Source organism: Oncorhynchus tshawytscha, linkage group LG02 (assembly GCF_018296145.1).
Source record: "Oncorhynchus tshawytscha isolate Ot180627B linkage group LG02, Otsh_v2.0, whole genome shotgun sequence".
Classification (NCBI taxonomy): domain Eukaryota; kingdom Metazoa; phylum Chordata; class Actinopteri; order Salmoniformes; family Salmonidae; genus Oncorhynchus; species Oncorhynchus tshawytscha.
Genome location: NC_056430.1, coordinates 55,598,001 through 55,625,008, shown reverse-complemented (window position 1 = coordinate 55,625,008; position 27,008 = coordinate 55,598,001). Strand labels below are relative to the sequence as shown.

The 27,008-nt window shown below is 43.0% G+C and overlaps 1 protein-coding gene across 2 annotated transcripts in view; it reads left to right on the top strand.

The window, feature by feature from the left end:
- mtss1 (MTSS I-BAR domain containing 1) overlaps positions 1 to 27,008 on the top strand; it is a 122,586-nt gene that overhangs the window by 59,870 nt on the left and 35,708 nt on the right. For both annotated transcript variants that reach the window (XM_024444790.2, XM_024444781.2), the window contains 3 exons: positions 14,568 to 14,652; positions 16,235 to 16,326; positions 18,132 to 18,206. In XM_024444790.2, coding sequence (XP_024300558.1) covers positions 14,568 to 14,652; positions 16,235 to 16,326; positions 18,132 to 18,206 — 252 coding nt within the window. The remainder of the gene's footprint in view (positions 1 to 14,567; positions 14,653 to 16,234; positions 16,327 to 18,131; positions 18,207 to 27,008) is intronic.

Genomic DNA, 27,008 nt, shown 5'->3' with positions numbered 1-27,008 from the left:
GACGAAGGTGCTATCAATTTTTTGGTTCTTAAATGAAATTGGTAGATGTTTTTATTTCTGACAATTTTATTTAACCATATATGGTCTTTAATGCAGGGCCGACAGACAAGTTCCTTACCCTTTTCCCCGTTCTACTGCCTCTTCCTTTTTTGTGGTAATTAGTTGGTTGTAATTGTGGGGAGAGCAGACATTTCCATATGTCTGTGAGCTGCATGTGACAACTCCACCAGTCCTATTTATGATATAATTTACAAAATTATCTTAAATGTACCAGTTTTTATAAATGTTTTATGATGTGGTCTAACTGTTTACCTAGTGGGGAATACTGAAGGAAGCATTGAATGCGTTGGTCAGGAGGGTGGAGAGGTTTGGGCGTGAGGCTGTCATCCTGGGTCATATTTTTATAACATTCCCTTGTCATGCAGCCATTACTCTGGGTTATCCCGCTGTCTGAAACGCTCATCCAGGTGGTTGGTTTGTTTGACATAGCCACACTGTGTACTACAAATCCTCCCTATGTGACTATTGACTAAGGGTCTTTAGGTTCTTAAAAAAAAATCATCCCTCTGAATTAAAATGTTAAGAACTTATTTCATGCGCATCAAATGTGAGGGTGAATGTCAAATGTTCACTGCTTGTATTGGAGTGGAATAGATGAAGTTCCTCTGCTGTACCCTGGAATAGAACAAATACGTCTTCAATCAATTATTTCCAGAGTCTAATATGGCGCAAGAATGGATTATTAGGGCTGACAATCATTCTTTTTTTTTTAACATACAGATTGGCATAATTCGGTGCCATTTTACTACCCATAGCAGTTCCCTTCTGTTGAATGAACATGTCATTTAAAAAAAAATTAACAATCTCAGCAAGTTCAACAATACAGTTAGTGCTAGGGAGTGTGCCAGTGGGTCGTTGACTGAGGTAGTGTGGCCATGGCTTCTAGGCCTCCCTGGTGGGGGATATTACTATAGTGATTCAACATCAAAGCAAGCCATAAGCATCTCCCCATTTGGTGTTGTGCATTGTCTTGAGGGTGTTAATCATGTCCAAAGCATCACGTATATATGCAAGGAGTGACACCAGACTGTGTTTTAGAAAAAAATCTACAAAAGCAGAAATATTTTCAGTCAATGGAGCCAATAGGCTACAATAGGTCTCCCTGGTGGCTTATCCAGTCATTATCCAGTCATTTGTGGATTTTTGGTAAGGCATGAATGATGCTCCTGATTGGATTGTCCACTTTCATGAACTCATTTTTTTTCCCGTCATGTCTCCACTTTCCGTAAGAGACTTTTCTGATAGAAAGTGGTCCCAGGATCTCATTCACAATTGTCCCTGGATCTCATTCACACAGTCATCACGGTTTAACAACATCACAGCTCCGCCGTTGTCAGCATTATAAAGTGGAATCATTTTAAAAAAAATGTCCAATGCTTGCCTCTGTTTAGGGAGATTTATTGTTTCTTATTCAAAATCTGAGACATCTTTTTCCACTAATCTGTAATATGTTTCTAGGGAGGTATTTTTGTGTCTGGGTGGACAAAAAGTGGATTTAGCTCGAAGGGGTTTTCATTCGATGGGCAATGTCATTCTCTATTGTGTCACCCATAGTCTGAACACACTTCTTACTCCTAGTTGACACATCCACATTTGGAGTCTTATCATTTATGGGACAAATTAACTCCCTAAATCTGAATGTACGAAAACATTTTTGGAACTCTATTGTGGTGTCAAAGTCATTACATGATGCAGTAGGGACGAAAGATAAACCCTTACTCAAGGCCAACTCACATGATGTGGTGATGGGACTTGAAGAAAGGTTAATCGCACTCAGGCATTCTGACTGTTTGTCCAATAGCGGCCTTGCTCTTCTGTTCTTCTTGCCCCTCAGACACTTCTTCAACGTCCACAGTGCTGCTGACCCCTGTTGGGCCATTGAGGGTATCATCTTCCCCCTCACTTGTGATTGGAACCATTTCACTGTTTGACTGCTAGGTTTTATGGTTATTATGATTCATACTGTGGTAGTCTATAGGGACCATTTTTTAATATTGTAGTGGACAAAGATAAGAACGTTGCTACTGTGCAATTCGCTTTTCAGGTAGGATGCAATTTTGTAACTTTTTGTATTTCTAATAATTTGTTTTATTATTATTGTAGGCATATTTATTCATCTGAACCAGTTTTTTTCAAAATGCAAATCTTTAAAAAAAAAAAAATGTAAAAATGAACAAGTAAAAAAAAAAAAACATCACGCAAAAAAAATCACACATCACAATATCAAACAATTACACCGATCGGAGGCCAACATTTGAATAATAGATTTTTTATATACATATTGCCTTCAGAAAGTTCACACCCCTTGACTTTAACCAAGTGTTGTTACAGACTCAATTGAAATTGTATTAAATTGAGTTTCACTACACACAATACCCCATAATGTCAGTGGTATTGTTTTATTTTACAAATTAATAAAAAATTAAACTCAAACGTTTTAAGTAAGTATTCAACCCCTTTGTTATGGCAAGCCTAAATAAGTTCAAGAGTAAAAAAAAATTGCTTAAGTTACAAGTTGCATGGACTCTGTGCAAAAATAGTGTTAACATTATATTTAAATTATTACCTCATCTCTATACCCCACATATACAATTATCTTTATTATATATATTATCTGATAAAACAGGACCAAGTCTTCCAGCTGATGGTGAAACTTAAGTCGCAATGCATTATTTCCGCCTAATGCACCAATTAGTGTTGTTACTCCCTATGACCAGAGAAAGTGAAATATTCCTCAATTTAAGAAAACAGAAGCTTATCGAAACACTTTGTAGTGCAGGTTATAGCGGGAGTGTCAGTAGGGAGCATTTAATGGCTTATAAAGGGTTTGAACAAAGTGTTGACAACTTCAGCATGAACTTACTCAAAACAACAGCAGCTCGTTGCTGTGATCGTCTCTAGTCATGGTTTTTCCTGTGCGGTCGTGGCTTCATTTAACAGTCTATGGCTCAACTGTGCAGACACTGTTATCTGAGCCAGCAGTAGGCCTAAAAGTGCACTTGGTTTTCTCTCTTGGCCTGCCGGGTAGGTGGAGTTTTACCTTCAGACTCATGAAATGGTTCAAAATGGGAATGCTTTGCCTTCCAGGCGCTAGGACTAAAATAATAGGAATGCAAGGCTTTATCAAAGACAGCTCAGTATGAAGATGGTCACCAGTTTTAGCCTACTGTTCTAGAGTTTTGCCTGTTAACACTAGCAATGTCTCTCGTTCCTGTGGCAATTGTAACAGGCGATATTAGCCACTTTCAATGCAACCTAAGAAAACAAACTTTAACAGATTTGGTTGTATGCAAAACGCATCGGAGTAGGATTCTATTGCATTGACATGCACTAGTCATTCTGTACTCTACACAGATCAGTGCGGCATGAACAATCAGAGCTTCAGTAGGCCTATATGCAAATACACTGCTCAAAAAATAAAGGGAACACTAAAATAACACATCCTAGATCTGAATGAATGAAATATTTCTTTAAATACTTTTTCTTTACATAGTTGAATGTGCGGACAACAAAATCACACAAATTATCAATGGAAATCAAATTTATCAACCCATGGAGGTCTGGATTTGGAGTCGCACTCTAAATTAAAGTGGAAAACCACACTACAAGCTGATTCAACTTTGATGTAATGTCCTTAAAACAAGTCAAAATGAGGCTCAGTAGTGTGTGTGGCCTCCACGTGCCTGTATGACCTCCCTACAATGCCTGGGCATGCTCCTGATGAGGTGGCGGATGGTCTCCTGAGGGATCTCCTCCCAGACCTGGACTAAAGCATCCGCCAACTCCTGGACAGTCTGGTGCAACGTGGCACCACAGACTGTGGTGGATGGAGCGAGACATGATTGATGTCCCAGATGTGCTCAATTGGATTCAGGTCTGCGGAACGGGCAGGCCAGTCCATAGCATCAATGCCTTCCTCTTGCAGGAACTGCTGACACACTCCAGCCACATGAGGTCTAGCATTGTCTTGCATTCGGGGGAACCCAGGGCCAACCGCATCAGCATATGGTCTCACAAGGGGTCTGAGGAGCTCATCTCGGTACCTAATGGCAGTCAGGCTACCTCTGGCGAGCACATGGAGGGCTGTGCGGCCCCCCAAAGAAATGCCACACCATGACTGACCCACCGCCAAACCGGTCATGCTGGAGGATGTTGCAGGCAGCAGAACGTTCTCCACTGCATCTCCAGACTGTCACGCCTGTCACATGTGCTCAGTGTGAACCTGCTTTCATCTGTGAAGAGCACAGGGCGAATTTGGCAATCTTGGTGTTCTCTGACAAATGCCAAACGTCCTGCACGGTGTTGGGCTGTAAGCACAACCCCCACCTGTGGACGTCGGGCCCTCATACCACCCTCATGGAGTCTATTTCTGACTGTTTGAGCAGACACATGCACATTTGTGGCCTGCTGGAGGTCATTTTGCAGGGCTCTGGCGGTGCTCCTCCTCACACAAAGGCGGAGGTAGCAGTCCTGCTGCTGGGTTGTTTCCCTCCTACGGCCTCCTCCATGTCTCCTGATGTACTGGCCTGTCTCCTGGTAGCGCCTCCATGCTCTGGATACTATGCTGACAGACACAGCAAACCTTCTTGCCACAGCTCACATTGATGTGCCATCCTGGATGAGCTGCACTACCTGAGCCACTTGTGTGGGTTGTAGACTCCGTCTCATGCTACCACTAGAGTGAAAGCAACGCCAGCATTCAAAAGTGACCAAAACACCAGCCAGGAAGCATAGGAACTGAGAAGTGGTCTCTAGTCACCACCTGCAGAACCACTCCTTTATTGGGGGTGTCTTGCTAATTGCCTATAATTTCCACCTGTTGTCTATTCCATTTGCACAACAGCATGTGACATTTATTGTCAATCAGTATTGCTTCCAGAGAAGTGTGATTGACTTGGAGTTACATTGTTGTTTAAGTGTTCCCTTTATTTTTTTGAGCAGTGTAGATCATTGCCATATGGATCTATGCCATTTACTTTGAACTGGACTATGTTTACAGCATTAGCAGTCATGTAGATGCACTTGTTTTGAGATCAAAGTGAGAGCTGCATTTAGCCACGTGTGCACATTTTGTTAATATCCTTTGCTAGTTAGTGAGATATTAGCCCAGTTATAGATCATTTGTAGTCAGCAATAAGGGAGTGATTGCTCCCTACAAGATCACAAAACATTTTTAGACATTTTTGAAAAGCGAGTCAGTTTTTTTTTTTGGTCTTAAATGGGCAGTGTTGTATTTTGAGACAGGCTTGAATAGTAGGCAGAGGGTAGCATCATTTGTATGGTTCTTTGTAAAAATGGTATAGGAATAATAATGCATTTTATTTTGTAAAGTGGACTCTTGAGTCAAACAACCATATTTTCAGTCACCATGTCAGAAGGACAATTGGATTAACAGGTTGGTGTCAAGCCCTGCATGTTTTTTTTGTCTTTCAAAAGTCTCATGGAATGTACGCCTACATTGAACACCACACATGACAACAGCCATTTCCATGTTAAAATATTATTGGATGCATTTTCTCCGTTGTTTTTGATGGTAGGTCTACATTATGATGAAATAGCCACAGTAGCCTACATGGCCACTGTTAAAACAAACAAAAAAGCAGGTACAACTGAATTTCCACAATGTTCAAGTTTGCGCTCAGCAGACCTGACATTTGCTCAGTGGCCTCAAACTTGAGGGAACGTTTGTCATCAGGTCTAACCGTCGTCTCACGCCGATCTGCACATGTGCAGGCCGTCAAATCAAAGGCACTCTTGGATATAAAGTTTTTGACAAAAATAAAAACGTTTCACTTTCACAAGTTTTGAGTAATAACATGTTCAATGCTTAATACATCTGCTCGATTCTAGTTTTTGCCTTTTAGATTTCGAGAAAATTTACACCTAAGGACGAATTTCTCTTCTCTCATTGACTTCTCCAACTCTGACCTGGTCTGTTTCACAAATGTTCCCGGAAGTCTCGCAATGTTGCGTCTCTGGGATAGAAACTCAGGCTTATCGTTGGGGTTTTGGCAGAAATGTTTGGTGATTGACTAGGAATGCCTCGGAGATCAACAAGTTTATCGCGATCGACCGGTAGGTCAACACTGGGCTACAGTCTCATGTCCAAACCGATGATGCGGCAGGCGCCAGAAAATGTAGCCAAAGTTTGAGACTTAATTACATAAATGTAGGCTAAAAGCCAGTTATATTTGACAAATAAAAGACTACAAAGTCAAATCCAGCTGTGCTGTGCCCACCGAAGCCTCCCTCTAAGACGAGCTTAAGGAGACCACCATCGTCCCAGTGCCCAAGAAATACAAGGTGACATGCTCAAATGACTATCGCCCCATCGTGCTCACCTCGGTCATCATGAAGTGCTTTGAGAGGATCGTCATGGCCCACATTAAGACCATTCCAATTTGCTTTCCGCTCCACCAGTTCCACAGAAGATGTAATTTCCATCGCTATTCACACAGCTGTAATCCATATGGCCATGAGGAACACCTATGTGAGACTGCTGTTCATTAATTATAGTTCAGCTTTGAACAACATTGTTCCCTCCAAGCTCGACACCAAGCTCAGAGCCCTGGGTCTGGACACCACCCTCTGCAACTGAATCCTGGACTTTATGAAGGGCAGACAACGGGCTGTGTGGATTGGCAGCAACACCTCCACACTGACTCTTAACACAGGATTCCCCAAGGGGTGGGTCCTCAGTCCTCTGCTGCCATCAAACTGCTAAACACTTGAACTCGACTGACCACCTCCTCTGATTCTCCGCACCTTAGTGCACATGCACTCACTCATGCACACACCATCACATTCATGAAAATGCTGTGCTCCTAAAGACAGTGATTCATGTGGCTTTCGCTTGCTATATAAAGCCAGAAGATGGGCATCGAGACATTGTTATTGTTCAATTGAAAGTTAGAATAGGCAAAACGACTTATGCGCTGAGCGTGATATGATCGTTGGTGCCATGTGCGCCGGTTCCAGTATCTCAGAAATGGCCGCCCTCCTGGGCTTTTCACTCATGGTAGTGTTTAGGGTTTTGAAGGTGTGGTGTGATTATCAGACGATTATACTGCAGGCCTATGATATCTTCATGTGAGTCATGACTGCAGTACAATTCCATGTGACCACTGAGTCACTGTAATCTCTTAAGCACTCTGGACTTGTTGGTAGTACCCAACTAGCTAACGACTCAGGGCTCTATTGTCCCACTAACCACTTTGGCATCAATACAAATGCAATTGAAAATCACATCTAACACTTGTCATCAAAACAGTATCATGCTTTTAAAACTCGCCTCACTGTGATTGACCGTAGCCAAATATATTTCAACTCTGTTTTTCACAATTCCTGACATTTAATCCTAGTAAAAATTCCCTGTTTTAGGTCAGTTAGGATCACCACTTTATTTTAAGAATGTGAAACGTCAGAATAATATTAGGATTATTTATTTCAGCTTTTATTTCTTTCCTCACATTCCCAGTGGGTCAGAAGTTGACATACACTCAATTAGTATTTGGTAGCATTGCCTTTAAATTGTTTAACTTGGGTCAAACGGTTCGGGTAGCCTTCCACAAGCTTTTGCCACAACTTTGGAAGTATGCTTGGGGTCATTGTCCTTTTGGAAAACCCATATGCGACCAAGCTTTAACTCCTGACTGATGTCTTGAGATGTTGCTTCAATATGTCCATATAATTTCCCTTCCTCATGATGCCAACTATTTTGTGAAGTGCTTCAATATGTCCATATAATTTCCCTTCCTCATGATGCCAACTATTTTGTGAAGTGCACCAATCCCTCCTGCAGTTAAGCACCTTCACAACATGATGCTTCCACCCCCGTGCTTCACGTTTAGGATGGTGTTCTTCGGCTTGCAAGTATCCCCCTATATTTCCTCCAAACATAATGATGGTCAGTTCTATTTTTGTTTCATCAGACCAGAGGACATTTCTCCAAAAAGTACCATATTTGTCCCCGTGTGCAGTCTGTTTTTTTTAATGGCAGTTTTGGAATAGTGGCTTCTTCCTTGATGAGCTGCCTTTCAGGTTATGTCGATAGAGGACTCATTTTACTGTGGATATACAGTCGTGGCCAAAAGTTTTGAGAATGGCATTAATTTTCACAAAGTCTGCTGCCTCAGTTTGTATGATGGCAATTTGCATATACTCCAGAATGTTATGAAGAGTGATCAGATGAATTGCAATTAATTGCAAAGTCCCTCTTTGCCTTGCAAATAAACTGGATCCCCCTAAAAACATTTCCACTGCATTTCAGCCCTGCCACAAATGGACCAGCTGACATGCCAGTGATTCTCTCGTCAACACAGGTGTGAGTGTTGACGAGGACAAGGCTGGAGATCACTCTGTCATGCTGATTGAGTTCGAATAACATACTGGAGGCTTCAAAAGGAGGGTGGTGCTTGGAATCATTGTTCTTCCTCTGTCAACCATGGTCATCTGCAAGGAAACACGTGCCGTCATCATTGCTTTGCACAAAAAGGGCTTCACAGGCAAGGATATTGCTGGCAGTAAGATTACACCTAAATCAACCATTTATCAGATCATTAAGAACTTCAAGGAGAGCGGTTCAATTGTTGTGAAGAAGGCTTCAGGGCGCCCAAGAAAGTCCAGCAAGCGCCAGGACCGTCTCCTAAAGTTGATTCAGGTGCGGGATCGGGGCAACATCAGTACAGAGCTTGCTCAGGAATGGCAGCAGGCGGGTGTGAGTGCATCTGCACGCACAGTGAGGCAAAGACTTTTAGAGGATGGCCTGGTGTCAAGGGCAGCAAAGAAGCCACTTCTCTCCAGGAAAAACATCAGGGATAGACTGATATTCTGCAAAAGGTACAGGGATTGGACTGCTGAGGACTGGGGTAAAGTCATTAATTTTCTCTGAAAACCCTTTACGATTTTTTGGGGCATCCGGAAAAAAGCTTGCCCAGAGAAGACGAGGTGAGTGCTACCATCAGTCCTGTGTCATGCCAACAGTAAAGCATCCTGAGACCATCCATGTTGTGGGGTTGCTTCTCAACCAAGGGAGTGGGCTCACTCATAATTTTGCCTAAGAACACAGCCATGAATAAAGAATGGTACCAACACATCCTCCGAGAGCAATTTCTCCCAACCATCCAGGAACAGTTTGGTGACGAACAATGCGTTTTCCAGCATGATGGCGCACCTTGCCTTAAGGCAAAAGTGATAACTAAGTGGCTCGGAACGAAACATTTATATTTTGGGTCCATGGCCAGGAAACTCCCCGGACCTTAATCCTATTGAGAACTTGTGGTCAATCCTCAAGAGGTGGGTGGACCCGCAGTGTTTATTATTGCGTACTATTGTTTGTACAGATGAACGTGGTACCTTCAGGTGTTTGGAAATTTATCCCAAGCATGAACCAGACTTGTGGAGATCCACCATTTTTTTCTGAGGTCTTGGCTGATATCTTTTGATTTTTCCCATGATGTCAAACAAAGAGGAACTGAGTTTGAAGATAGGCTAATTGATATCATTTGAGTCAATTGGAAGTGTACCTGTGGCTGTATTTCAAGGCCTATCAGAAGCTTCTTAAGCCATTACATAATGTTCTGGAATTTTCCAAGCTTTTTAAAGGCACAGTCAATTTAGCTTATGTAAACTTCTGACCCACTGGAATTGTGATACAGTGAAATAATCATTCTGTAAACAATTGTTGGAAAAAGTACTTGTCATGCACAAAGTAGATGTCCTAACCTACTTGCCAAAACTATAGTTTGTTAACAAGACATTTGTGGAGTGGTTGAAAAGCGAGTTTCAATGACTCCAACCTAAGTGTATGTAAACGGTGTGTATCAAATTGATTTATATAGCCCTTCTTACATCAGCTGATATCTCAAAGTGCTGTATAGAAACCCAGCCTAAAACCCCAAACAGCAAGCAATGCAGGTGTAGAAACACGGTGCCTAGGAAAAACTCCCTAGAAAGGCCAAAACCTAGGAAGAAACCAGAAGAGGAACCAGGTTATGAGGGGTGGCCAGTCATCTTCTGGCTGTGCCAGGTGGAGGTTATAACAGAACATGGCCAAGATTTTCGAATGTTCATAAATGACCAGCATGGTCAAATAATAATCAGTCGTTATCGATGGTGTAGCAAGTCAGCACCTCATGAGTAAATGTCAGTTGGCTTTTCATAGCCGATCATTAGGAGTATCTCTACCGCTCCTGCTGTCTCTAGAGAGTTGAAAACTGCAGTTCTGGGACAGGTAGCACGTCCGGTGAACAGTTCAGGGTTCCATAGCCGCAGGCAGAACAGTTGAAACTGGAGCAGCAGCACAGCCAGGTGGACTGGGGACAGCAAGGAGTCATCATGCCAGGTAGTCCTGAGGCATGGTCCTAGGGCTCAGGTCCTCCGAGAGAAAGAAAGAATTAGAGAGAGCATACTTACATTCACACAGGACACTGGATAAGTACTCCAGATAAAACAAACTGACTCTAGCCCCTGACACACAAACCTTATTTAGTGCTTTATCCTGGTAGCCAGAAAGTAAAGCATTGCAGTAGTCTAACCTAGAAGTAGCAAAAGCATTGATACATTTTTCTGCATAATTTTTGGACAGAAAGTTTCTCATTTTTGCAATGTTATGTAGATGGAAAAAAGCTGTCCTTGAAACAGTCTTGATATGTTTGTCAAAAGAGAGATTAGGGTCCAGAGTAATGCAGAGGTCCTTCAATTTTATTTGAGACAACTGTACAACCATCAAGATTAATTGTCAGATTCAACAGAAGATCTCTTTGTTTCTTGGGACCTAGAACAAGCATCTCTGTTTTGTCTAAGTTTAACCTTATGTCTGAAACACAGGCTCCTAGTGAGGGCAATTTTGGGCTTTACCGTGTTTAATTTAAATGTACAGGTGTGTGTCTTTCGCAAAGCAATGAAAGTTAGCATTATGTTTTTGAATTACATCCCCAAGAGGTAAAATATATATTACCGTAAATAGCCCACCGCCTATTACTCATGGTTAAACATCCATAGGCGATGCTGTTGGTTCATTAATTTTGCAGGTTGGCTTACAGAGTTGGGCAACAATCATAGTGATTTTTGATTTTGAATAGCCTAGTAATGGCATTTTTTGTAGTTTCATAATTAATAGGCTAACACATTACCTTTAACTACCACTGTGTTTCCATCGCCTCGCTCGCCTTCATTCCTTTCTCAAGCAAGCAGGGAGAGGGGCTGTGAACAGTAATGAAATATATTTTGTTTTGAAACATGTTACTTTCGATGTTCCTGAACAGATTTCACTTGGTTTACCAAATGAAGCACTGGGTAGCAGCAGGAACAGGGTTGGAGAGCCCATGGCAAACAGAGTTTGGGTGGAATATCACCTGTTGCTCAGCGGGGGGATGCATGCTCCTCAGTGGTTGATTGGTGGAGTGAAATAACCACAGTAGCCTACTGGGCATGATGGAAAACGAACCAGCGGGAAAGCGGCCTCCGTTCACTATTCGAGTGCATACGGATTACATATTTTTCCCCTGCCTTTTAAATTAAGAATAGTTTGATGGGTGAAAATATGATCACTTGATTGAGAGAACAGCTTGTGCAGCCTGAGGCAAGGAACAGAGTGCACCTTTTGCATTAGCGCTACTCTATCATACTGTCTGATGTAACATATCTCACAAGATTATAGTTCATGTGCACCCATTGTAACCTTAGCAACACTCTCCCATCTCCCTTGTTGTGAAAGTTGCCATGGGGAAACTGAGGGTCTGTGTGGTCATAATAATCTGTACCCCTCTGATACTGGTGGCCAGTTGAGGCTGTGTATAGGGCTACTAGGTTGGCTTACTGAGCCAGCGAGAGGCCCAGGTGATCCAGCATTAGCAGGGATTGGGATAACTGGGACACATTCATACAGCTGATAATCTCAACACTGTTCTCAGCAGGAGACGCACGGTCCAGCCCAGGGGTTAGGGTGGGGAGAAGCGAGAGGAATATCACGAGGGATTGTGGAGGAACCTTTGCTGGGTCCTTCTTTCCCTCTTGTTTTCCTCGATCACTGAAAGGAGTATTATCTTCCCTTTCAGCACAGCAAACTGGGCCATCTCATACGAAGTGCTCTGTATTCAGTGACAGAATGCTACAATGGCCTATTTATTATTGAGGCTCTGGGCCGACAGGACGAGGGCTTTGCAGTTTAGGGCTGGGCTGGAGAATCCACACTGGGCCCTGTGTGATGGGAGTGACTCAGTTTCTCTCTCGCCCTATAGTGTGCATTCGGATTGTATTCAGACCTTTTCACATTTTGTTGCGTTACAACTTTATTCTAAAATTGATTCAATTACATTTTTTCCGCATTCTACACAAAATACCCCATAATGACAAGGCAAAACAGTTTTTTTTGACATGTTATTATTGAACCTTATTTACATAAGTATTCAGACGCTTTGCTATGAGATTAAATTTAACTCGGGTGCATCCTGTTTCCATTGATCATCCTTGATGTTTCTTCAACTTGATTGGAGTCCATCTGTGGTAAGTTCAATTGATTTGACATGATTTGGAAAGGCACACACTTGTCTATATAAGGTCCCACAGTTGACCGTGCATGTCAGAGCAAAAGGCACATAAAGGTCACTCAGATCATGAGAAACACGTTTCTCTGTTCTGATGAAACTCTGATTGAACTCTTTGGCCTAGATGCCAAGCGGCACGTCTGGAAGAAACCAGTCACTGCTCATTACCTGGCCAATTTCATCCCTACGGTGAAGCGTGGTGGCAGCTTCATGCTGTGGGGAAGTTTTTCAGGGACTGGGAGACTAGTCAGGATCGAGGGAAAGATGAACGGAGTAAAGTACAGAGATCATTGATGAATACCTGATCCAGAGCACTCAGAACAGCCTCATGCAGCCAGAGCGGAAATGTATCCAGTGCTGCGTTGACATGTTTGATATGCCATATTACCCCATGCATTTTCAAGTGCGTCAGTCGCCCCATCGGTGGCACCAATTGTCCTTGCTTCTAATCGAGGGTGAAATCGACTAGGGGGGTTTTCACATCTTGGCTGGCTTCCAGACTTATCTAGCCTGCAACAATTGGTTTAGCGGGACCAATGTTAGTTGCAGGTTCCATTTGTCTGTTTTCTTCAATGGAAATGTTAGTCGATAATGTCCAGAAAGTCTGGTAAGCTTGATATGACACAAGCAATTGTAGTGAAAGTCTCGCACTCAGTAATGCCTCTTGTTTTCTCTGTTGTTGTTTTGGCAAGCCATAAGCAGAGTACTGTGGTTGTCCTAATAAGCTCATATGGTTGATAGAGCTAATATCTGAGGTCTTTAACCTCCTAATGAGTAGTCCAGATGGAGACCTGATGCTGCTTTTGCTGTTCCTGCTGTGATGTAAACAGGCCACAGGACCAAGTGTTGCTTGCTTCCATCATACAACTGGACACATCCTAATGAACTTGGGAAAACATATGACGTCTGAAAGATTTGCAGTGTGTGAATTTATATCTCTGCAGTGGTTTAAAGAGATATCATTTTCTGTCCCAGAGGGCAGAGTCACTATGTGCATCCCATATGGCACCCTATTCCCTACAGTGTAGTGAATAGGGTGCCATTTGGGGAATAGTCATTGTGGTGTAAATGTTGTAGAATGGAAAGGCCTCCATCTGTCTGGGCTCTCTGTCTTTCCCCCCCATATGTCTGGCTGACTGTGGATTTGTACAGTGTAGACATCACGGTCTCACTGGGCCTGCCTGGGATTGGGCTGGGAATATTAAGTGGATAAATGAGTGCAATCAAAAGCAGATGTTGGTGTCTCGACAAGGTCATCACCCCCCCGGCGGATGTTGGAGCCCATGGAAACAGCAGGAGTGTGTGTTCAAAACCAGTCGGAGGCTTCATACCAACCTCGAAAGCCTTCGGGAAGGGGTCGGGGTGGAAGAGTTAGCTGCACTGGTCTGCGGTCAAATCTGAATTCAATACAGCAATAAGTAAGTCTGCTGTGTGACAGACCTGCTGTGGAATCCCTATCGACGTGGTGCAACGAACTCACTGGCAGTTTGTGCAAATCTTTCTGAATGAACGAAAACAACCCCATTAAAATATACTGGGCAGGGACGCCACCCACCTGCTTGGGAGCCAGACCCAGCCAATCTGAATGAGTTTTTCCCCCACAAAAGGACTTTATTACAAACACACATACTCTTCAGCTTCGTCAGCTGTCCTGATGGCTGGTCTCAGACGATCCCGCATGTAAAGCCGGATGTGGAGTTCCTGCGCTTGAAGTTGTGATGCTGGTTGGATGTACTGCAGAATTCTCTAGAACAATATTGTCTAAAAAACACTTGCTCAAAGATTTTTTTTACACTTCTGTCTTTGTACATTACTGTATTTATACTTGCAATATTACTTTACCAGGAAAGGGGGAGCTGGAGGACGTCCAACTTTTTTGGCTTCATCAGGCTTGTAATATGGTATTGTTGTCAAGGTTTGGAAATTGACAGGTTTGTTCTGTTTTGTTCCATTGTTTTCCAGGGGCGACAAAAGAGATTGGCTCGGCCTTGACGAGAATGTGCATGAGGCACAGAAGCATCGAGTCAAAACTGAAGCTCTTCACCACGTAAGTGATGGAACTATAAATCATGGTTTCTGGAAGACAATGTAGTATTAGTCTTAAGGCAAAACCCCCATTGTTTCCTTTTTTTTGGTTAGGGCATATTATTACTGCCGTCTGTCTTTAACATTTCAGACTATTTGAAAACGTGACATGAAGCATTCCTTGATATTAATATATCAGATGGTTGCTGTTCTGATACTCAATGTATTTCTGTCACACACTGAAAAGTGAGCGATATCGACTCAGGCCTGCATTTTCATCCAAGTGATTGGTTTCTGGCATGGCCTTAGTGTTCAATATTTCCAGCTGTATGTGTTTTCCTGTGTGCTGAACTCAGTCAGTATCAGACATTCCTCCAAAAACCACAGAGAGCTCTCACCTCGGATGATGACCCTGGCTGACTTGGCAAGTGTGTGACGGTCGGCTCGCCTCACGCTGCTCTCCAACCCTGAACACAATTCCTGCCTACTTCAGCCCCAGCAAATCCAATTGGGCCCTGCTTGGGGTCTTCTGTTGCTCTGTGTGCTAATGAGACAGACAAATTAACATTTTGACCAGCTGTAAAACAGCACTGTGGACCGGTTGTACTACAGCCAGTGCTCTCTAAGCCTAGGACACTGTTGTGGATGGATGAGTAGGAGATTGGATTGTTGCTCTCTGGTACCATTTGCACACTACTAAACCAAGCCGGGCCAAGCTGTACTTCACTGTCCTGGTTACACATTAACCATAGTTGCTAGAACCATGTGAAAAGAAAATATCAGAGCCAGTACTGTTCGGGTCGACATGATAGTGGGAAAAGGATATAGCCCAGGCTGTACTTTACCTCTCTTCGGTGGAAATCCCGGTAGTCTCTCATTTCTTATTTCTCCCTCCATTATTTCCATCACTCCTGGCCTCTGACATTGCTGTAGTGTCTTTCTTCAATTGCATTATGCAATGTCAAGTCATTGACTGCCCAGCTTCAGTTGGAATTAACACTGACCGACCCCAAGATCCCACCGACCCTACTGTACATAGGCCTATCCCAGAGAAGGGCTCAACTCTGAATAGGCCATTAGACAAAGTTGAGGGAAGGTGAACTAACAGACACCCGCTAAACCTATCAGCTTCATTAATAAGATCTCTTAACTTTATCACTTTGGTCTAGTTTTTCCCCTAGACACCGTGTGTGTGGGAAGAGGTTAGGTGAAATTGGTTTAAAGTGCTATCTCATGTCATCAATTCATAGATACTCATTGTGTGCTAACCTGTCACGGCTGAACAGCTCTGGCTATGCCGGGTATGTGACGAGAGGAGTTTACAGCATACCTGAGAGTATGCTCAGTTTAATTGCTTTGCTTCCCAAGCTATAGTGTGTAGATTTGATGACTTGATTTATCTATTGTAGGACCACCTATCAATTACAATTAATTAGCTACATGGATCAGTCATGGCCCTAAAAAAAATCCTCCCCTATTTGTTTCCATTGATAATTCTGAATTTGGTGAAGTTGAATCTTATCAAACATTCTGGTGAAACCTCCAGGTGAACCACTGGGTGTGTGATTGTAATTTAACAGCTGGTTTATTGGGTTCCACTGCAGGGCACTAACAGATACCCTGATCAATCCCCTGGAGCTGAAGATTGAGGAGTGGAAGAAGGTGGCCAGTCAGTTGGACAAGGACCATGCCAAAGGTAGGAGACGGTACATACACACACACTTTTTTTATTTCACCTTTATTTCACCTTTATTTAACCAGGTAGGCTAGTTGAGAGCAAGTTCTCATTTACAACTGCGACCTGGCCAAGAACAAAGCATAGCAGTGTGAACAGACAACACAGAGTTACACATGGAGTAAACCATAAACAAGTCAATAACACAGTAGGAAAAAAAGTCTATATACATTGTGTGCAAAAGACATGAGGGGGTAGGCAATAAATAGGCCATAGGAGCGAATAATTACAATTTAGCAGATTAACACAAGTGATAAATGATCAGATGATCATGTGCAAGTAGAGATACTGGTGTGCAAAAGAGCAGAAAAGTAAATAAATAAAAACAATATGGGGATGAGGTAGGTAAATTGGGTGGGCTATTTACAGATGGACTATGTACAGCTGCAGCGATCGGTTAGTTGCTCAGATAGCAGATATTTAAAGTTGGTGAGGGAAATAAAAGTCCCCAACTTCGTCGATTTTTGCAATTCGTTTCAGTCACAGGCAGCAGAGAACTGGAACGAAAGGCGACCAAATGAGGTGTTGGCTTTAGGGATGATCAGTGAGATACACCTGCTGGAGCGCGTGCTACGGGTGGGTGTTGCCATCGTGACCACTGAACTGAGATAAGGTGGAGCTTTACCTAGCATAGACTTGTAGATGACTTGGAGCCAGTGGATCTGGCGACGAATATGTAGCGAGGGCCAGCCGACTAGAGCATACAGGTCGCAGTGGTGGGTGGTATAAGGTGCTTTAGTAACAAAACGGATGGCACTGTGATAAACTGCATCTAGTTTGCTGAGTAGAGTATTGGAAGCTATTTTGTAGATGACATCGCCGAAGTCTAGGATCGGTAGGATAGTTTTACTAGGGTAAGTTTGGCTGCGTGAGTGAAGGAGGCTTTGTTGCGAAATAGAAAGACGATTCTAGATTTGATTTTGGATTGGAGATGTTTGATATGAGTCTGGAAGGAGAGTTTGCAGTCTAGCCAGACACCTAGGTACTTATAGATGTCCACATATTCTAGGTCGGAACCATTCAGGGTGGTGATGCTAGTCGGGCGTGCGGGTGCAGGCAGCGAACGGTTGAAAAGCATGCATTTGGTTTTACTAGCGTTTAAGAGCAGTTGGAGGCCACGGAAGGAGTGTTGTAATGGCATTGAAGCTCATTTGGAGGTTAGATAGCACAGTGTCCAAGGACGGGCCGGAAGTATACAGAATGATATCGTCTGCGTAGAGGTGTATCAGGGAATCGCCCGCAGCAAGAGCAACATCATTGATATATACAGAGAAAAGAGTCGGCCCGAGAATTGAACCCTATGGTATCCCCATAGACTGCCAGAGGACCGGAAAACATGCCCTCCGATTTGACACACTGAACTCTGTCTGCAAAGTAGTTGGTGAAACAGGCAAGGCAGTCATTAGAAAAACCGAGGCTACTGAGTCAGCTGATAAGAATATGTTGATTGACAGAGTCGAAAGCCTTGGCCAGGTCGATGAAGACGGCTACACAGTACTGTCTATTATCGATGGCGGTTATGATATCGTGTGGCTGAATGAAAGCAGGTCCCTGCAGCAATGTTCCAGCATCTAGTGGAATCCCAGAAGAGTGGATGTTGTTATAACCGCAAAGGAGGGACCAACTCCATGTTTAGGCCCAGCATTTTGGAATGAGATGTTCGAGGAGCAAATGTCCACATACTTTTAGTCATGTAGTGTACATTCTGAGATGTCTAAATTATTTAACTGGCACTTGATGCATCTTCTCATGTCAACCCAATGCAGAATACAAGAAGGCCCGAGCAGACATCAAGAAAAAATCCTCAGACACAATCAAGCTACAGAAGAAAGTTAAGAAAGGTAAGGGCATCTGTTTTTAACTTTCTAAGTTCTGTGTGATGTGACACTCTGCCAAGGGCATTTTCTTATCTAGGCCAGTGTGTAGGTTTGGGGGAAGGCTTGGACTACACCTGAATGGAGAGTGTGATGCATAGCAACGAGCAGCGAAACATTTATTACAGAGGGTCAGGTTACCTCACCACAGCTGGTATTGTGAAAGGAGACAATGATGTAGTTTCTCCATGCCTGCGGTTGTTACGGGGCCCCTCCTTCGCCAAACCATCTCACCACACCTACCATTTTCCTCTTCCATAAATGGTATTGTTTCAGCCAGGTTGGGTTTGTTTAGCTCTAGCTCAGGACTTTTTTCTTAGTCTCCCTACGAGGATGTAAAGGTGTAGACATTATTCCCAATGTGAAATTATATGACAATAACAACAGTCTTGCATCATTATTTAGCCTAAAGATTAAACGCGATAGTACACATGCCCATTATGACATTTAAATGCTAGGCTGGTAATGATGTCTTGACTATCGCGGACCTATGGCTCTGAACTATGAGCTTCAGTCTTCTGAGAATTTAAGTGTTTATTCCTCAAGTTCTTGGTATCGCAACAGCAGAACTATCATAGGAAAATATGGGTACCGAAAGTGGGAGAGGGATGACGAACATGTGTCTTTGTGACTTTGCACATTCAATCACCGATGAAAGGTCTGTCATTATTATGTGGCGTCAACCCACTTCAGAGCTTCAGTGCAGAAACGCCTCCAGTTCGCCCTGTTATGGCTGCGTTGAGGTCAACTGTAGACTGGAAACACTCCTCAGAGCTAGACTGCGCGGACTGCTCTCTTATCTGACAGAACGCCCTCTCTATAGCTTATTCACCACTCACCATCTGGTCCTCAGTAACAGAGTGTGGTCCTCAGTCGCTCAGTTGGTAGAGCAGGGTGCTTGCAACACCAGGGTAGTGGGTTTGATTCCCGCTGGGGTCACCCATACGAAAAATGTATATATGCATGACTAAGTCACTTTAGATAAGTGTCAGCTAAATGGCATGCATTATTAGAATATATTACCATCTCCTCAAGGCTTCACAGGCTCTTTGTTTGAGATCCATAAACCTTGCCTGACAATTCAAACTGAATTCTTCCGCTGGTCTATCGTTCGCTACATGCTTCAGTCTGAGGCTGCCATAATTGAAGTTGTTTGTGGTGACATCAAAATGAGGGGTGTTGTACAAAACAATGTCAGCAGTGATTGGATCATCCCTAACCAATCAGAGTATCAAAGTCAATGACGAATTTTCAAAACACCGCTTTACCCACGTGTGTTCTGTCTCTGGCCCAGACTATCGGTTTCTGGGACCAATCAGATGGTCTATCCTCAAAATAGTCCGAGGTACTCCGATCCAGACTCATTCTGGAAAAGAAACAAACGTCCGTGGACATGGCATAGCGTTTGGCCGGAGCAAGGAGTATGGGTAGCCAAGCTACCATAAACCTACATTACTGGATAGAACAGTCAAACTACATGAAGTGGGCATTATTCCTTCGACTGCAGTCTTTCTAAAGGCGCAATAAGGCTTACCGTTTGAACTAGTCCAAGGCACCTAAAGGCAAAGACGAGGTTTGCGTTCTAAGATGAACTAATATAATTGTCCTCTGAGGTTGTCATTCCACAGGTGAACATGACCTGTAAACCTTGCCATTCCTGCTCCTTTTACCCAATTTAAGACTTGTAGATACTTGACTACACTAGCAATTTATAGCACCCGCTATGTGAAGAGCCCGTCAGATAGCAGCTCTCTTTCTGGAGAGGGATTTGATCTGCCAATCCGGATGATGAGTGGGAGCCCAGCAGTATGTGAGGCGCAGAAGATGTTGAATTGTTAAGCTGAGCTGAGAGAAAAGAGATTAGTATGCTAATGGTATCACTGTGCATTTTGATGGCAGGGAGATGAGCAGAAGCATGAGGGTTTTGAGCTGAAGCTATGCCATTTCCCTCTCAGCTATGCTAAATGTAGGCCAGTAGTAGGCTTGTACTGTACAGGCCTGTTGCTGTGACCTGATTGTTCCCCATAAACAAGGCCTTAGACAGAGTCTCTAAGGGAGGCGCCTCCGCACACAAGTGTAGGAAACACCCCCTATTGTGAGTTGGTCCCACTCAATCAGAAACATTTGTGGATAGCTGCCTGGGTTAGAGGAATTGTTTTTGTCAACAGGGTTGACATAGGATCTCGTCTCAATAGTTCAGTTTTGCCCCTTGTAACACTGTAAACATCGAGGCAGTGATGGGGGCAGGGAAAGCTTGAGCACAGCGTGTGATGCCCTAAAGTATTTATTTAGTGGTATATTTCCCATGATGTAGCCTAGACCTTAAATGTGGTGACTGTCTGGTGGCAGTTTTGATATGACGATACATACATTTGATGGAGTTTTTCAACATTGTTGATTTTAGAGTGCTGAGTCTTCATTGTTGGGTAATGTAACCCCATTGTGTGGTAATGTGCAGTTGGAAGGTATCAGGCAGCAACACACCTGGTCGAGGGTGGGGTGGGGGGCAGACGGATAGTGGTGTCAGTAGGATATCGTCATTATCCGTTACACCAATCCAGCACGTGTAAAGTCAAGACAAGAGGCCCCTGCTTTCTTAGTATGCCACACCTCCACCTATTAAAATGAAGAACCCTGAACCCACAAACCCTTAAAATGCTGGATTCTAACTCTTCCGCAGTCCAAAGGTGCTTTGTAACACAAGACAGGCCGATATGATCACCACCACGCCTGAACTGAATGAATACTTAGACTTCTGCTCCTTTCCACTGTTTCTCACGTTTGTTGTCCTCTCTGTAGTATGGTCAGTCTGTTGGTCCCATGATTATTTTTGGCAGCGCATTGCCCTCCCTCCCTGCCTTGCCCTACAAAGGACCCATTGGACAATGTTGAAACAGAGAGCGTATCTGGAAAAAGCGGCAAACCGCCGGGCGAGGTTCAGCAAATAATCCCACCAGAATAGTGTAGTAGCAGCAACAGCCAAGACTCATTGTAACTTAACTTGGCTCAATGCAGCTCAGAGTGAAATAAATAAAGGTAAGTGTACATTTAGGAAGGCCACTTCGTAGTTCAAGGCTGTATTTGTCTTTCTAGGATGAGTCCCTGTCGCATGTAATGCTTAGAGAGACACTGACTAGTTAGCTACTGTCCTTTTGAAGTTCAAAAAGGGAAGTGCAATAAAATCCAGTAATGTGCAGCCCTGACTCGAATTCAGGCTGTCGTTGTGGAAATGGTCCATGTGGCTGAAAAGTCCCGGGGGGGAAGGTGTACATCATCTGGGTTAGGGTGCCCTTCGACCCCTCTCCCTTAACCAAACCCATCTCCTTAGCCAAGGCCTTGGTTTATAACAGGGGCCAACCACAGGCCACATTGAATTGGCTTGAGGGCCGCACTTGGCCCACAGGCCGTGAGTTTGAAACCCCAGGTTAACAAGGACCTCCGCCATGGGATTCATCTGGGAGAGGTGATTGCAGTCAGGTCATGGTTAAAAGGTGAACTCTGTCTTAGGTGATAACATTTTGTTGTTGTTATCGCAATATATATATATATATTGTCAGAGGTTAGCATTCCATGATATTAAAACGATTTTCTACCTAAATGCACAAGACCGAATGCTGTTTAGCAGAACAGGAGCACGCTGCTTTTCTTGGTCACGTTCAGTAGGATGTTTTACATAGCCATGTCATAATCATATCACATGCTAAATTTACATGGTCATCTTTGATATCGTTATTGTGATTGTTTAGATTATCACTGTGGATTTTTTTTCCATATCACCTAGCGACCCGGTTTAATAAATTGAACAATGCCCTTTTAAGTTTCTAATGCACATGCCGCACCCTGAGACTTGAATGGCCTACAAATTTCCAATGCATGTAGTGCATGAATGTTCGTTAAAGGCACAGGTGGAGTAGTCGGGCTTTGTTAGCGAAATGAACCGCTGAAGGAATGTGGGCAGCTGTATCTCTGCGTCTTAGAGATTACTTTTGACCTCTTGGTTCCAAAGACGAGGTCAGGGAGGTCAGATGGGGAGTAAGTGAGTTGGGAGTCTGACAAAACCCTCTTATCCCTAGGAAACATGGAACGAATGCTACCCTAGTTCCTAATCAATCAGAGAAAGATTAATTGAATTGAGTATAAACTCTGAGAAAAACATGTGATACACTAGAACTTTGAAACAAGTTAACTACCTGTGAAAGTGAAGTAGAAATGTGGTGTAACTGCACCGAGAACTCAAACAGTTTCTGTTTGAGTTCTCGGTGCAGTTAATATGGGTGGTCTTGTATGGCGGTAATTAAACTAATCTGTAGCTTTATACTAAAGTGAATGTGGCTGTAACATCATGCCTCGTGGGAATGTTCGGTGCTGGGGAGTGTCCTCTTATTTGAGATTGGCGTGTGTGTGTCTAGGTGTGTTTCACATCAAGTGGGCCCTGTTTGTTACCAGAGAGGGTGGTGCAGTGTCCTCAGTGCTAACTCACCCTTCTGAGCCACTGTGGGAAGCTGTCCTCAGGCCTCCCTGTAGAGCAGCAATCAGAGGAGGGAAGTACAGATTCCTGGGATATCTCTGTCTTAGTGGTGCTAGGCAGCATGGGGGCTAACGCTGAACTGTTCCCACCTGGAGCATTTAACAGCTCTAGATATGAAATACCCCTAACCAATCCGTTATGTTCCCCAGCAAGAAAAACTAATAATGTCGCTCAAACAGAAGGGGAGCAAACAACAAAAATCTGACCACAACCAAAATGCACAAGGTGGTGTTAGGAGGGGTTCTGAAAAACACTCATGGGGGTGTACGCTGAAAGTTGACTAGCAACAACTGGTACCTAAGACTAGAGGTCGACCGATTATGGTTTTTCAACGCAGGTACCGATTATTTGAGGCCCCAAAAAATGCCAATACCGATTTAAATCGGCCGATTTAAAAATTAAAATAAAATGCTTTAAAAAGTATTTATTTATTGTAATAATGACAATTACAATACTGAATGAACACTTATTTTAACTTAATATAATACATTAATCAAATCAATTTAGCCTCAAATAAATAATGAAGCATGTACAATTTGTTTTAAATAATGCAAAAACTAAGTGATGGAAAAGAAAGTGAAAGTGCAATATGTGCCATGTAAATAAGCTAACGTTTAAGTTCCTTGCTCAGAACATGAGAACATATGAAAGCTGGTGGTTTCTTTTAACATGAGTGTTCAATATTCCCAGGTAAGAAGTTTTAGGTTGAGGTTATTATAGGTATTATAGAACTATTTCTCTCTACCATTTGCATTTCATATACCTTTGACTATTGGACGTTCTTATAGGCACTTTAGTATTGCCAGTGTAACAGTATAGCTTCCGTCCCTCTCCTCACCCCTACCTGGGCTCGAACCAGGAACACATCGACAACAGCCACCCTCAGTTACCCATCGCTCCACAAAAGCCGCTGCCCTTGCAGAGCAAGGGGAACAACTATTCCAAGTCTCAGAATGAGTGACGTTTGAAACGCTGTTAGCGCGCACCCCGCTAACTAGCTAGCCATTTCACATCGGTTACACCAGCCTAATCTCGGGAGTTAATAAGCTTGAAGTCATAAACAGCGCAATGCTTGAAGCAAAAAGCGCTGTGCTTCAAGCATTGGAAAGTGCTGTTTGAATGAATGCTTACAAGCCTTCTGCTGCCTACCACCGCTCAGTCAGACTGCTCTATCAAATCAGACTTAATTAGAGCATAATAACACACAGAAATACAAGCCTTAGGTCATTAATATGGTCAAATCCAGAAACTATAATTTCCAAAACAAAACCTTTATTCTTTCAGTAAAATACAGAACCGTTCTGTATTTTATCTAACGGGTGGCATCCAGAAGTCTAAATATTGCTGTTACATCACGCAGCCTTCAATGTTATGTCATAATTACGTAAAATTCTGGCAAATTAGTTCGCAATGAGCCAGGCGGCCCAACTATTGCATATACCCTGACTATGCGTGCAATGGACGCAAGAGAAGTGACGCAATTTCCCTAGTTTAATATTGCCTGCTAACATGAATTTGTTGACTAAATATGCAGGTTTAAAAATATATACTTCTGTGTATTGATTTTAAGAAAGGCATTGGTGTTTATGGTTAGGTACATTCGTGCAACGATTATGCTTTTTTCGCAAATGCACTTTTGTTAAATCATCCCGTTTGGCGAAGTTGGCAGTCTTTGTTAGGAAGAAATCATCTTCACAGTTCGCAACGAGCCAGGCGGCCCAAACTGCTGCATATACCCTGACTCTGCTTGCACAGAACAGAAATATGCAGTTTAAAAAAAAAAATATACTTGTGTATTGATTTTAAGAAAGGCATTGATGTTTATGGTTAGGTACACATTGGTGCAACAACAGTGCTTTCTTTTGCTAATGCGCTTGTTAAATCACCCGTTTGGCAAAGTGGGCTGTGGTTCAATGATAAATTAACATGCACCGCATCGATTATATGCAACGCAGGACACGCTAGATAAACTAGTAATATCAACCATGTGGAGTGATAGTGATTAACTAGTGATTAACTAGTGATTATGATTGATTGTTTTTTATAAGATACGTTTAATGCTAGCTAGCACCTTACCTTGGCTCCTTGCTGCTCTCGCATAACAGGTAGTCAGCCTGCCACGCAGTCCCCTCGTGGAGTGCAATGTAATCGGCCATGATCGGTGTCCAAAAATGCCGATTACTGATTATGAAAACTTGAAATCGGAAATATACCTAAGACGCCCACCATGAGCGGCCACACTATTTGCACAAGAACAGGCAAACAAAATTAAAACCAGGAAGATCAGATAAGACTGTTTGTCTAGAAATCAAATAGAGAGCCAACTAAAGTTGTTAACCCTCCACATCCCTCAAGGCAGCTGGGGCATTAGGCCGGCCACTAGGCCAGCCACTTAAATATCACCTGGGCCAGCACAGGTGAAACCCCTTCCCACTAATGAGATGACAAACCAGCACAGGTGTAACACATAACGAGGTGACACCAAACGGTGCGCCCCATGTGCTAACTTCCAACCTCAAAATAAAAATGTGAATACCAGAGCCTGTAACACCTTCCCCATAAGACAACTATATCCTATATTTTTGTTAGACAAGTTTGCTCACATCAAACAGAAAATAATTTCCATCTCACAACATTATCAACTTGAATGCTTTGCGTTCTCCAATATAAACATGGTGTCTACTAACTGTCAACAATTAAATACAAGACAAAAAAGCCACCTTATTTGATTTACTGTGCATAATATATATTTATTTTCTTTTTTGCTGCCTAAAATTCTGAAGTTTGAAAAACATAGGTAAAATCACATACATTTCTATAACTCTCATCCCCTTGGAAGGACCCACAACAAAACTTGCTTTGAAAAGTACCCCATAGGGTGCTCAATTGTTATTGTTTTTCTGTAGGAGCACAGCCCCTGCTCCTACATCGCTGGCATTGGTGTACAAAACCTATGGACAACAGAAATACGGAGCAGCTAGCACCATTGCAGAGACCAAAAGGTTCTTAGCATTTTGTAACCTGAATGGAAGACAAAGATAGGAAAACAAACTATCAAGCATTATACAAAAGCACACAATTCTTTGGCGTGCTCAGTTAGAGGGACCTGCCAATATCCCTTCAGCAGGTTGAACTTGCTAATGTACTTAGCAGCGCAAACACGGTCCACACAATGGTCGACCTCGAAAGGGTAGGAGTCCAACTTAGTAGAGGCACTGAGTTTCCGAAATTCAGAACAAAACCGTAGAGAGCCATCTGCCTTAAGTATTAAAATACAGGGCGAACTCCACAGACTGCCATGTTGCGCAATGCGGTGCTCAAGCATGAACTCCACCTCACTGCAAAGCTTCGGTCTTTTCAGGGTTCAGTCGATAAGCATGTTTGATTGGGGCAGAGTCCACAACATCAGTGTCATGCTCTAGTACATTTGTGGAGTTGGCACATCTGAGAATAAACCCTGATATTCAAAATGCAGTTCAACAATGTCACCTTTTTCCTCCGGAGACAAGTGTGCCAGAGGGTTTTTTAGAATCTATTGAGTAGAGGTCGACCGATCAATCGGAATGGCAGATTAATTAGGGCCGATTTCATGTTTTCATAACAATCGGAAATCGGTATTTTTGGGCGGCGATTTAAAAAAAAATATATATATTTTTTTTTAAATACCTTTATTTAACTAGGCAAGTCAGTTAAGAACACATTCTTATTTTCAATGATGGCCTAGGAACAGTGGGTTAACTGCCTTGTTCAGGGGCAGCACAACAGATTTTCACCTTGTCGGCTCGGGGGACCCAATCTTGCAACCTTACAGTTAACTAGTCCAACGCAATAACGACCTGCCTCTCTCTCGTTGCACTCCACAAGGAGACTGCCTGTTACGCGAATGCAGGTAGCCAAGGTTTCTAGCTAGCATTAAACTTATCTTATAAAAACAATCATAATCACTAGTTAACTACACATGGTTGATGATATTACTAGATATTATCTAGCATGTCCTATGCGTTGCATATAATGTGACTGAGCATAGAAGTATCTGTCTGAGTGGTGGTAGGCAGAAGGAGGCGCGTAAACATTAGTTCAAGCAGCTCTTCGTTGTGCGTCAAGCATTGCGCTGTTTATGACTTCAAGCCTATCAACTCCCGAGATGAGGCTGGTGTAAGCGAAGTGAAATGGCTAGCTAGTTAGCGCGAGCTAATTGCGTTTCAAACTTCACACTCTCTGAGCCTTCTAGTAGTTTCCCT